The 13,419-nt window shown below is 43.5% G+C and overlaps 1 protein-coding gene across 1 annotated transcript; it reads right to left on the reverse strand.

The window, feature by feature from the left end:
• Positions 1-2,217: 2,217 nt before the first annotated feature.
• slc6a1a (solute carrier family 6 member 1a) lies at positions 2,218-12,779 on the reverse strand. The gene is made up of 15 exons (XM_037684730.1): positions 12,392-12,779; positions 11,116-11,544; positions 10,851-10,982; positions 10,655-10,755; positions 10,436-10,545; positions 10,201-10,333; positions 9,456-9,590; positions 9,240-9,343; positions 8,581-8,705; positions 8,325-8,437; positions 7,638-7,769; positions 7,405-7,507; positions 5,918-6,018; positions 5,587-5,754; positions 2,218-5,480 (listed from the first exon to the last, which is right to left on the reverse strand). The coding sequence occupies exons 2-15, from the start codon at positions 11,348-11,350 to the stop codon at positions 5,055-5,057; spliced, it is 2,118 nt and encodes a 705-aa protein (XP_037540658.1). The 5' UTR covers positions 11,351-11,544; positions 12,392-12,779; the 3' UTR covers positions 2,218-5,054.
• Between the last annotated feature and the right edge of the window lie 640 nt (positions 12,780-13,419).

A 13,419-nucleotide genomic window follows, 5' to 3' on the forward strand; every position in this document is an offset into this window, starting at 1 on the left:
GGGGTCAATCAGTCTGTGGCACTGCTCAGGTGTTATGAGAGCCCAGGTTGCTCTGATAGTGGCCTCAGCTCTTCTGAATTGTTGGCTCTGGTGTATCACATCTTCCTCTTCACAATACTCCATAGATTTTCTATGGGGTTAAGGTCAGGCGAGTTTGTTGGCCAATTAAGAACAGGGATACCATGGTCCTTGAACCAGGTACTGGTAACTTTGGCACTGTGTGCAGGTGCCAAGTCCTGTTGAAAAATGAAATCTGCATCTCCATAAATTTGGTCAGCAGCAGGAAGCATGAAGTCTCTAAAACTTCCTAGAATATGGCTGCTTTGACCTTGGACCTCAGAAAATACAGTGGACCAACACCAGCATATGATGGCACCCCAAACCATCACTGACTGTGAAAACTTGACACTGGACTTCAAGCAATATAGATACTGTGCCTCTCCTCTCTTCCTCCAGACTCTGGGACCTTGATTTCCAAAGGAAACACAAAATTTACTTTAATCAGAGAACATAACTTTGGACCACTCAGCAGCAGTCCCAGGCGAGACCCTTCTGACTCTGTCTCTTGTTCAAGAGTGGCTTGACACAAGGAATGTGACAGCTGAAACCCATGTCTTGCATACGTCTGTGTGTGGTGGTTCTTGAAGCACTGACTTAAGCTGCAGTCCACTCTTTGTGAATCTCCCCCACATCTTGGAGTGGGTTTTGTTTCACAATCCTCTCCAGGGTGCAGTTATCCCTATTGCTTGTACAGTTTTTTCTACCACATCTTTTCCTTCCCTTCACCTCTCTATTAATGTGCTTGGACACAGAGCTCTGTGAACAGCCAGCCTCTTTAGCAATGACCTTTTGTGTCTTGCCCTCCTTGTGCAAGGTGTCACTGGTCGTCTTTTGGACAACTGTCAAGTCAGCAGTCTTCCCCATGATTGTGTAGCCTCCAGAACTAGACTGAGACCATTTAAAGGCCTTTGCAGGTGTTTTGAGTTAATCAGCTGATTAGAGTGTGGCACCAGGTGTCTTCAATATTGAACCTTTTCACAATATTCAAATTTTCTGAAATACTGAATTTGGGGTTTTCATTAGTTGTCAGTTATAATCCATCCATCCATCCATCCATTATCTTTTACCTGCTTCTTCCTTTTTGGGTCACGGGGGTCACCGGTGCACTTGTCCAGCAATCACTGTGTGAGGGGCGGAGTACACCCTGGTTGCAAGTCCATCACAGGGACTCAGTTATAATCATAAACATTGAAAGAAATAAACATTTGAAATATATCAGTCTGTACGTAATGAATTAATATAATATACAAGTTTCACTTTTTGAATGGAATTACTGAAATAAATCAACTTTTTCATGATATTCTGATTTTATGACCAGCACCTGTACTTTGTATTTGTGAACACTCAAAGGAAGGATAACAAAGAGACGAACAATCTTTAAAGATCAGTAAAAAAAAAAAATAAATTTAAATACCGTGCCTCAAAACATTAGCAATGAAATAAAATAAAATGACTCTTTACAACTGAAGAAAACTGCCCTCCAACCAAGGACTAGCTGTATTCCACAAGATTGCTCCCAACTAATCAAGATCTCCCTCCTTTCCTCCGATGATCTATGACTTCTCTGGATGTGCAGCATCAGTCTGGGCTGTCATGGTAGTGACTTGTTTTCACAGGTAATGATGCTAAATTACACAACCAGGAATAAAGGAGGCCACCGAGTCATCCATCATGGTCTACTTTATAAGAGCTGCCATCAGGGCCACTCTTCAACACCCCCCTGTCCAGTCAAACACAGCTTTCTGTCCCTGACTTGTCTCTATTTCTCCATGTGCGCGCACACACACACACACACACACACACACACATTGGCATCTTACAAACACACAGTTTGCCACGAGCTACTAGAGGGGACATCTCATTCTTTCATCCACGGCGAGTCATTGTGGTGGTGTCAGCTGGTGCCGTCTCTTTTATCACACTGGAAGCTAATGGAAGCAACAACTGCGGGGGGTGGGGTGGAGGGGGTGGATGCTGCGAGCTCATACAAACACACACACAGACAGAAACACAAGAAGATGTGGAGACGGGGCAGGCGAACACGCCAGACCTCAAGGCCGGCGCTGTTTTGTTGTGATTTTTTTCTGTTTCTTTTTTTTGGCTTTTCTATCAGCTCTTCTCTGGATGCTCAATAAATCACACAGAGGGATTCAAATGTCTTACTTCTCATATCTTCTTTATTTTGTTCATTGCATTGTAACAATTATTGTTTTCGGACACCCCCACCTGACAGAACTAGAGTGACAGTTGTGGGATTCTGTGTGTAGGTTTTGAACAGTTAATATCTTACCTGTTGAAGAGAAGTTCTTTGAAAGGACTCGCTTTGGAAAAATCAAGTTTAATTTAAATTGCTGTCTCAGTTTTTCAGAAAGCTGTTTTATTTCCATTTATTTTTAATTTGGTTATACTGAAAACAAATCTGTGGCCATGTGCAATTAGCAGAAGCAGCTATAGCTGTAGCACGTCCTGTGCATTTTAGAGCACTTCTGGAAGAAATGACAAAATATGTCTGCTGGGAAAACCATGTAATGCAAAACTGGCAGTGATATTAAGACTAAAAACAGTTTACTTGAATTAGCATGAGCATTTTAACAAGGCAGCACGTTAATCTTGGTCTCGCTCGGACTAGCCGTTAGCTCATCAGTCTGCTCAGAATTGGACCATATCTCCAAACTGAGACAAATAAAAGTGTTATCTGCAACAGGTAAGGTGTTTTTTGTTTATAAACTTCCAACAGAACCCCACTCTGAGAGATATTGCCCTGGATTCCATCTTGACCTTCATCAACTGAGGAAAAGCCTTGCTGTAAAATAAACCCATAGACAATGTAAGCTTTGATTTCCTCCACCTAATAATATCCTCATTATTTTATTGTTCTCCCATTTTTCTTATATCTGTTGACTGGAAATACTCCATGGACACGGGTTTATTTACAAGAGAGGAATCAACAGCCAAATTACTGCAGGAGGATTCAGAGCAGCGTACATCTTTTAATAAGATAGTTGACCTAATTTTCTGGCAACGTTACCAGAAACGTCTTTAAGTTAAAAAAACATTTGCTTTTAGGGACATATGCCAGCCATGTGTTGTATTTATAATTTCTATAACTCTTTATTTTTTTAGTCTTTTTCTCTGTTTGTATAACATAACAATCGTGCTTTATCATTTGACACCATTTAGATACATATCATGTTTATATACTGTTTTACATTAGGCAGTGAGACAGTTAAAAATATACAAAACATTATAATTTAACTAGACATAGTTTCTATTTTTAATATAATCATCAATATCTTCTCATTGTCATCATCGTTTCTTATACTTCTGTTAGATATGTGCTTTAGCTTCTGTGATCAAAATATTATTGCAGAAAACAGCAACTCCATTTTTTCAACATTTAGACAATAACTTCCAATGTAGTACAGACATTCACAGTTACATGTTTTACACGGTACGGTTTTACAACGAACTTCCAGAGAGAAACTGCGGTAGGAGTAACTTTGTACAAAATTCGCAGGACGTGAACCGGAGCCGTTTCCCATTTTCACTCGAGTTGTTTTGCTTTTCAAAGTAAAACCAGATGCTTCCCGGTAGCTGCCGTAGAAGCGAACTAACATTGTCTGAAACACGCCACAGCAAACCGTCTGGGGAAGTTAAAGCTTTGTGCTTCTCGCTCGAGTTAAAGCAAAGACAACTGAAACAAGAACAGAAACAGACCTCTTGTTTACCGGCCTGCACTCGAACATCTACATATGTATTGCTGGATACATACTGATCGAACTATGACTGACCGTGACACATACAGAAAAGTAAAAAACCATGACTGCACTTTAACACAGAGTTGGACCCGTTTTTATACATTTATATCTACTATTTTTTGTCTTATTATTTATTGTGCTAGCATACAAAGTGGCATTTCATACTTCTGCCCAGTCGTGTAAACAGACTACGGCTTGGCTAAAAATGTGTATGTTGGCTTAAGGCCTTCTCTGTTCTTCTTTACTTTGTCAGGAGACATTTGAGAAACTTTGTTCCTGAGGAAAAACATGCAAAACGTAAACAGGATTGACTGTCAGCATTATACGGGATAGTCGACGTTAGTAAATCTCTCCCCTAACCCTGTGCTTACTCTTCTTTTTTATTGTACTTCTTTGTACCCTGTGCTTTGCCAACCGAATACTGAACGGCATAGTTTTTACTTTTGTCTGCCTTATAAATTTGGTCCTCCATTACAACATATATATATATATATATATATTTATATATATAGTATAAAACATCCTAAAAATAATTCTAAAAATGCTCTGATCACATAAAAGTTTTATCTTCTTTGTTTTTGTTTTTGTTTTTTTCACAGAAAAAAGGAAGGACAGATAACAGTCTCTCTCACACACGAAATCTTTTGCGACAAACGCCGGATTGCTCCTAAACGTGAACCTCTTCCTGGCTTTGTGCTTACTCAGAGCTCCCCGTTTGCCCCGCGGCTTGTAGTTTACCTCACAGAGAGAAACGTTTGGAGAAGAGACGACTGCGTGAGGTTTTCGTAAACATCCACAAAAAAATTTGACGCCATCCCTCGCACGCTCCTATGATGTCAAGTTTGTTTACTACCTAATCTACTAAAGTCACACGGTATTTACTTGATTCATGAAGATATTCAACAAACCTCTAATCTATATCTCTAAGGGTTTTTTCTTCTTTTCTCACAGTATTACACAGTATGTTTACATAGTTTTTTCTTGCTTTTTTTTTAAAATTCAGAATGACGGTTGTGGTTTTTCAACACTAACAGTCTTTGATTTTGTTTTCAGGATGCAAACCAACAATAAGACATCATTGGCTCCAATTAACAAACGCAGAGAAATGAAATGTGGTTTGGAAATCGGTTTTGATCACATGTTGCCCTCGGAGGTAGGTGAATCAACTAAAATCTTAGAAGTCCTTTGCAATGTTCTAGTTTGCCTAAATGCTCCACGAGGGGGTTTCTTTGTTGACTACACGTTGGCCTCGGCCTTGGTCAGGTTAGAAGTTGGGCTCGTTGGGTTTGGGGGACTGACGGGCTCCGTTGGACTGGTTGGGTTGGGAGGCGGGCTGGTTGGGCTAACAGTTGTGGTTGGGGGGTTAGCTGGGCTAGCCGTGGTGACCGTGGTGGTGATGGTGGCGGGAGGGCTTGTCACCGGGCTAGATGCGGAGGCTGGATTAGCCGGTGGCGAGGCTGCGTTAGCGGGCGTCACCGGGCTTGTTGAGTTAGCCGGAGCCGGATTAGTGGGGCTGGCAGGGTTTGCAGGAGCTGGATTAGCGGGGCTGGTGGGATTGGCGGGGCTGGAGAGATTAGTGGTATTGGTCTCCACCTGTTGCTCAGGTCCATTCTCTTGACATCGCTTGGTGACCGTAGGAGGCTTAAACATTATTCGAAGTCGCTGTGGAGGGGAGATAACAAAACAGCCAATATAACAAGCTACAGTGTAAAAATCTGTCAATGTAGATTAACAAAATCTGTTACCCAACAAAAGATTCATGTTTTACCTCCTTGTAAGTGCCCTTGAGACCAAAATACATGTAGACCATGTATCCTGGTATGAGAACCATAGAGGACAGTGCCATGAGCCAACCTACTCCCTGACCCCAGCCCGGGAACACATAGTCTCCCATCGTGAGAGGAACCATTTGGACGGCGCTGAACAAGAACACCCCCTGTGGGAGACAAGAGGCGCTTTATGCATCCTGACACGTCTAACTACAGGCAGCACTGTCTCAGCCTGGTGTGGCCACAGGCAGGTAATATTGACTTTATTTATTGTTTCAGTTTTCGTGTCATGACTTTAGATGTACTGTTCTATTAGCTCAAAGTACTCACTGCGACGATGAGAGGGGTGAACACCACCCAGCACAGCTTCCACCATATACAGGGCCTGTAGCCAATCATCTCCTGGATGTTGTCATAGAACTTGTTCACACCTGCCAGAAAAACAGATCTATGATGAGATTGTTCATGTCATATCTTACAAGGATGTCGGGAAGGGCAGGTAATCATGTCTGTGTTTGTTCATTTGTTTGTCTGTTAGCAAAACATTTCATGGACTGGTGGCCAGGTCTAACAAGGTTAAGTCAGGTGCGCTGGACGAATTCTTGGACAAGAATCCATCCAGCGCACCTGACTTAACCTTGTTGGATTTTTCTACCTGGATTATTGAGCATGCATCAGGATAGTGGTCAGATATTAATAAAACTTTCATAAATTAATCAATGGGTATGTATTTACAGCTGAAAGGGTTTTGGAATCAAACCCATTCAAAATGGCTGTCACAGTCAATTTATCTTAAAAGTCATAAAGCAAATATATCTTTAACTCAACCAGTTTGATGGATATTGACCTGAAAGTTGATGTGGTAGTAGCTGAGAGTAAAGCAGTGTACACAGGAGTTAACTCTGTCTGTTAGCAAAATATATCTTTAACCACTTGATGATATGAAATGTATAAACTAAGAAGGCTCAACCTAGCACTCCTGATAACTTCTGTGAATGCTTATCAGAGCTCTACCGAGTGACACCCACATCTTAACAGGACTATGGTGCTATCTGGAAGTGCTTCATGGACAAATATCACTGTCTTGTCATCAAATGCATATGTGATGTATCTATAAATGTGCTTGCTGGCAGAGTTTTTTGATGGACATGGTGTGGAGAGATCTTTTTTGTAATCCTCTCCTCATGGCCTTTCGCCTTTTCTATTTAAAAGAATAAGAGGCCGCGCTTTTAGGCGCATCAGCGACGTGCACTCCGACCATCTTTCGGACAACTGTACGAACATAATCTCACTGTATTTTGGTGCAACGATAATAAAACTTATTCTGATTCAGACTCTGATTCTAAATTTAACGGAACTCCCAGAAAGTATTCATCAATCAATAATATGTCCTACAACTGATCCACTTTTGGATCCATTTTGGATTCAAAATGGCTGCCACTACCAATCAACCTAAGCCAACACAATGGTGGCTATAATGCAATCTTTACAGATTTTGATCTAAGGTTTGGTGTGGCAGTAACCAAGAGTCATCCCCAATCTATAATCAGAGCACTAACAGACCGCATGGTTCTGGTAATGTGTGAGATCATGCATAACATTGTTATTAATATTGGACCAAAACGACCATAGCTTCATGGTTTTTCAACACGGAAATGAGCTCACAGTTTAAAACATCGGTACGAATGTCAGTGGGTATTAATCATTTCTTCAAGGATTGCTCAGCCTTTAACTAACATTTAAGATATATTCCAAAATCTAAGCTTTTAATATAACTTTGTAAGGTAACGTTTGTGAGAAACAGTCACAATACACACCATAAAACCAGGATATGGAGATGCACTCAAAGAAGACCAAGAACAGCAGACACATCCCACTGGCAGAGTAGTAGTCAAACAGTTTGAAGACATAGATTCCACCCTGATGTTCATCAAAAGGAGCGGTTTGAGAAAGACAGAAAGTCAAGATGTGCTTTTTAAAGAACCAGAACAAAACCCGTTTAAATGGACGCTAAACAGTCAGCCCCAACCTGAGAGCCTAACTGCTGTACCTGTGTGATGTTCGAGAGTCCGATCACATAAGACACCAGACAGACAACAGCGATGAAGATCTCTCGTCTGCCTCTCAGAACCCTGGGGAACTCATCCACGAGGGCAGTGATGAAGCCTTCGACGGTGCAGAACTGGACAGAATCACACAAACACCTTTAAATGGAGCACCGTGTGCTCACATCCCTCTGCTTTTACATTCCTCTCTACACAAAGGCTTTGTAGAAGAGGAGAGGGGTAGTTTATTTGGGAGGATTGTGCAAACTGTATAGAAAAAGAGAATGAAGAGGTTGCAGTGCGCCCATGGTTAAAACGTTGTTTATGATAACCCTGTTGACCGAGCATGCTCCCTCTGTGAGCCTCTTTAGCAATGAGGGAAAAGCGCCGTTGCTATGACATTTAGAACAGGCTTGTAACGTCCGTCTTTCACTCTGAAGTGTGCATCGTCACGGTCAGTGCAACCTTATTCAAATCACAAAATAAAGAAACCCAAAGCGGTGCCAGTAGGCATATGGAGGTGTCAAAGTCGCATTAAAAAAATACTTTGACAGCTATTGTCAGCCCAGTCTGTCCACGAGAGGCAAATTGCACGCTTTATCATGCAGGGAGCAGAGGTGGGCTACGTGTTCTGTAACTGCTTTTAAATATTTAGGTCAGCCCATGAGCAGATCATCAGCGAGCCCCTTTACCTGGCTGTCTATCCCCAGCATGAGCAGCATGGAGAAGAACAGAATGGCCCAGAGAGGTGAGACAGGCAGCTGGGTTACAGCCTCCGGGTACGCAAGGAACGCTAAACCAGGACCTGGATTGTGAACAGAAACATTTATTTTTTTTAGTTTCAGTCGGATCGTTCTGGACGGCAATGACGTTTATTTGTGTCGAATGATGACGGAGCAGCAGGAAATTGGACAGAAACATCACAGGAGCAGAGCCGCCTGCAGTTACCTGAAGCTGCTACGTCCGCGATGTCTTTCTTTGTCACATGCGCCATGAAGCCAACAATGGAAAAGATTACAAAGCCAGCGAACATGCTGGTACACGAGTTGATGCAGCACACGATGACTGAGTCTCTGGGGAGAGGAAATATAAAATGGGGGCTGCTGTTAAACGCTTAAATTCACGCCCCCCCCCCCCCCCTCCACCCCACACACACACATTCAGTACAGACCGTCTTAAAAAACTGCACGAGGAGCTGCAGGAGCTCTTCATGACTGTTTGTGCAGCCCTTTCAGCAGATATTAACCGTTTTATGTATGCACTCAAGGCAAAATGATAAAATCATTTACATAATGATAGAGAGAAGAATGATTTTGAAACAAGCTCACCGAAAACACAAACCCAATGCAACGGTTTTATATAAGCGGCTGTTTATGTGACCCAGAAGCATGACGCTGTCAGAGAACCCCCCCCAGACACAACCAAACAGCCTCCACCTTACTTTGTTGTGCCACTGATGACACAAAGCCACATGAACTAGTCTGTTACTTCAGCCCATGAGCCACTTTTCAGTTTCAAACAGCAACAGTTTCACATGTGCAATTGTCAGATGTGTGTTTTGCCTCATCCCATAAATCCCATGCAGTTCATGAAAAATGCAGTCTTACCTGTAAACGTTGTTATGGAAGGTGTTATAGCTGCCCAGGGCTATAAGTGACCCCAGTCCCAGCCCGTAGGAAAAAAAGATCTGGGTGGCTGCATCCAGCCATACCTGACGGAAGGGAACACAGAAATTCAGCCAAGCTCTTCTCACCCAGGCAGCATGCAGCACAAACGCAGGAATCAGATAATAATAATAATATTAATAATAATAATGTCATTACCCCTGATTCTTTCAGCTTTTCAAAGTCGGGGGTGATGTAAAACAAAATCCCCTCTTTAGCTCCAGGTAGAGTCACCCCACGAATGAAGAGGATGAACAGCATGAAGTAAGGGTACGTGGCCGAGAAGTAAACGACCTGTAAAATGGAACGCAGTTATCAGCAGGAGGGCATGAATGCATCTTAGAGGGAAAAACCCATGAAATGGTGACTCTGGAGCGTAAATGTTCATGAGGCCTGTAACGTTTCTTTAGGTTTTTGTGACAAACCACAAAATAAATAAAAAAATTCATTTTGTGCCAGCTCTTTCTGTTTTGGTGCATTTATGACACAGTCTGAGCGTTCAGTGGGCAGAACGTGCAGGGGGAATGTGAGCATGCTTTGACCACAACAAATAATGTTCGCCATGGTCACGTGATGAACTCGACTTTTCAAAATGTAGCCCCACTTGGGAAGTGAGGGGAGAGAACAAATCCAGATTACTGCTCCTCCTATCACAAATCCACACTCCGTTTGGAAAAATGTGTCAGGAGAATCGGAATTAGAGAAGCACCACCGAGAGGCAGAACAGGATTAGGGGAACGTGTGAAGTTGATGTCTCTTATTTAAAAAAAAAAAAATCAAACCTGGGCCTGGTTCAGTTCAATCTAAATGATTTATGAGGGCAATATTAGACTGTTTAATATTGCATAGGTGTCACAAGCTCCTCATTAGAAACCGACAAAAGGAAAACTACCAGCCCTCTTACCTTCCCTGTCCAGCTAACCCCTTTCCAAATACAGAAGTACACGAGGACCCAGGCGATGGCCAGAGTTATTGCCAGTGGCACTCGGATCTGGCCTGGTTTTTCCAAGCCGTCGGTCATTTGGTGCACGTTGAGCCTTTAAGTCAGAGCAACAATGACACAGAGAAAAATCAAACATGCAGCGTTGGAGGCTGATTTTAATTAAATTAAGGGAGGCAGACAACGGTCAATATCTTACTCCCAGAACTCCACCACAGCACTGGTGAGGTTGGTGGTATCAGCGATGGAGTAGTTTGTGTAACATTTTTCTGTGTTCCATAGATTATTACACGAGCTCCAAGGGAGTTCCTGAGAAATGAAAGAAAAAGAAACGTTTCAGGCGCCCTTTATTAAACAGCGTTATTGCATAGCTCATGAGTTTGACCTTATGGGTTGAGCTTAATGAGCTCATACTTACAGTGGTGAATGAGTTGTACAGGTAGTAAATGGCCCAAGCAATGATTATAATGTAGTAGATGTTGAGCCAGAAGGAGAGGACGGCTGCTGCCAGGCCCACACCTGCCACACAAGAGAAGGGATTTGGATGGAACCAAGCAAACTGAGTTTGGTTTGTATTTTATTACATGGTCATCTGAAATGTGCTTCATGGATACCTTTAAATATAGGAGCCAGTTTCCACACACCAAGTCCTCCAATTGACGTGTACTGGCCAAGGGAGCATTCCAGTAAGAACAATGGGACCCCAGCAAATATCAGGGTCAAAAAATAAGGGATCAAGAAGGCTCCTGGGTGGACGAGAGCACATCAAGTTTTGCATTTATAATCCCCCCCTCAGTGGAACGGGACAAATGGAAATGAGAGCTGAACAGTAAATAGATTAGGAGTAAAAAAAGAAAAGAAAAAGACAAATATGTTTACCTCCACCGTTTTTCCCACACAGATAGGGAAATCTCCACACGTTCCCCAGTCCAATTGCATAACCCACGCAAGACAGGAGGAAATCAAATTTTCCCACCCATGTTTCTCTGGCCGGCACCTCCCTTTTCGTCTTTTCGGACTTCACGTCCAGTGATTTGGGCTTGTCATTGTTGGTGGCCCCCACTTCGTTCAGTTCTGTCACCTGTCCGTCCGTCTTGGTGCCGTTCGTCGCCATGTCTCTGGATTTGGCAAAGGTCCTGGCCGTGGGACGGGAGACTTCAGCACCGGTCCACGCAGACAGCAGCTTCGCGGTTTTTTTGATCTTTATTTTTTTGACCTTCGGACCAAATGTCTTCGGATGTGGAGCCTTTTGCGCGCGCGCACACACACGCACAAATCCACGCGCGCGCCTGGTCAGTCGCGGTTAACCTAGAACAGGATCGTGGACAGAAGGGGTGCGCACAGATCAGCCATTCAGCACAGATTCTTCCACACTGAGCCAAAGCAGAGCAAATCAATCAATGAATCTTTCTTCAACTTTAAATGCACATTTCATCATTTGGCTCCATCCATGACCAGTGAACAAACGCCAAGAATAATGCTGCTGACTTGCCTCCAATGCCAGACGACAGACAGATTATCCAACAGCCAAATAAAAAAAAACACCAACAAAAAAACACCAGATAGTCCAAACAAAGTCTGCAGTTAAATATGCCCAAAAGCAAACATAAAGAAGGGGTGAGAGAAGGAGAGAGAGAGCGAGAGATGAGAGTGGCAGCAGAGAGGAAACAAAGTTAAATGAAGATCAGAGGATCCAAAACGTGCACTTTGAAGCGCAGGACGCGCCGTACCAACACCGTCTAGCCTATGAGAATGAAGCACATGAAGCAGCAGCTTACCACCTCCAGACTCTCCCAGCACCTCACCAGAACTGGAAGCAACAGCAAGAGGACTGGGAGGAATTAAAAAAAACAAAAACCGTGGAAAACAAAAAGGATGTCCAAATGCGTAACAGCTTTACGGGTCCGTCTGCGCACGTTCAGCCCGATTCACAGAGCAGCAGAATGCGTCTGCACATCTGCAGCATCCAAACAGACTCACGCGCGCAGCCATCGATTCTGCGCGTAATTACAAATAGATTGTTGCTTTTAAAGATCCAAACCCGTCCACTCATTCTGCGCTCACGCGACAAATGCATGCAAAGCGTGCGTTTCTCACGCGTTAATGACGAGATACTGCACGCGCACAGAACCTGCAGAGACTCGGTTGTACTCACAGAGAATGCGAGCCGCGCGCCTCCGAGGACCCGCTGCGCGCCACGAACCTCCAAACGCGGCAGATCCCTCGTGGGGCTCAAGTTGTAAACTCCCGGTGCTCCTTGAAACACCAGCGGACTTTACTTCCATTAAAAGTCTTACTGAGGAGCCTTGGTGACCGCACAGGTGTGTCCGCGCGCGGGCGCGCGTGTGTGTGTGTTGAGGGGAGGGGGTGGGGGAGAAGCGTCCAAGCAGGAGCTGTCCAGCGGGGAGCAGTGCTGAAGAGCAGAAGGAGGAAGAAGAGGAGGAGGAGGAGAAAAAGAGGAGGTTGGATGAAGAGCAGCGGCCGCTTCGCCTCGTGCGACTGTCTGACATCAAGAGCCAGAGACTCAACTCCACAGCCTCAATGTCACCTCAAAGTCGCCCCCCCTCCTCCTCCTCTTTACTCCTCATCCTCATCTGTAGACTGCTCTGACACTCACTGTGGCTCCCTTCAGCCTAATTAATATTAATTATGGGCTAGTCACATTTTTCTTGACTTTTAATTTTGTCTGGAAAATTTGTGGCCAAAAAAAAAAAAAAAACAACTTCTGAAACGTTGACCTGCCTCCCCCTCATTTCAGGAGGAATTATTGTTAGTTTATGGGCTTTAAAACGGGAGCTAACGTCACACAAGACAAAAAAAAAAAAAAAAGTATGTCTGAAGAGGCCAGTGGAACCGTGCGTGTGCGTGTGCGTGTGCGTGGATCACTGTTATTTCCATGTATTTGGATGGCGAGGCCAGCAGTGATAAAGGGAGCCCGTCAATAAAGGGAGGGGACATTGGCTGGGTGTCTAACTGCTTGTGACCATTTGCACAAATGATTTTTTTTTTAGGGGGGGGGAGGGGCTGTCAAAGGAATTCAATTCATTTCAATTCAGTGTATTTATAAATAACACCAATTGACAACAGAAGTCGTCTCAGGTCACTGAACAGAAACATTCACATGCGTAAAAATCAGCTACCAACAATGTTGTTATTTTCAAAACTGTCATCAAAAACAAGACA

Source organism: Nematolebias whitei, chromosome 11 (assembly GCF_014905685.2).
Source record: "Nematolebias whitei isolate Nwh7 chromosome 11, NemWhi1, whole genome shotgun sequence".
In the NCBI taxonomy this organism is placed as follows: domain Eukaryota; kingdom Metazoa; phylum Chordata; class Actinopteri; order Cyprinodontiformes; family Rivulidae; genus Nematolebias; species Nematolebias whitei.

What these genes read in the sequence shown, in the direction of transcription:
- slc6a1a (XM_037684730.1), bottom strand. Translation starts at nt 11,350, where the DNA reads ATGGCGACGAACGGCACCAAGACGGACGGACAGGTGACAGAACTGAAC. An exon ending in TGTACAACTCATTCACCACT is followed by an intron (nt 10,546 to 10,654) that starts GTAAGTATGAGC and finishes TTCATTTCTCAG; the next exon opens with GAACTCCCTTGGAGCTCGTG. An exon ending in GCTGTGGTGGAGTTCTGGGA is followed by an intron (nt 10,334 to 10,435) that starts GTAAGATATTGA and finishes TCTGACTTAAAG; the next exon opens with GCTCAACGTGCACCAAATGA.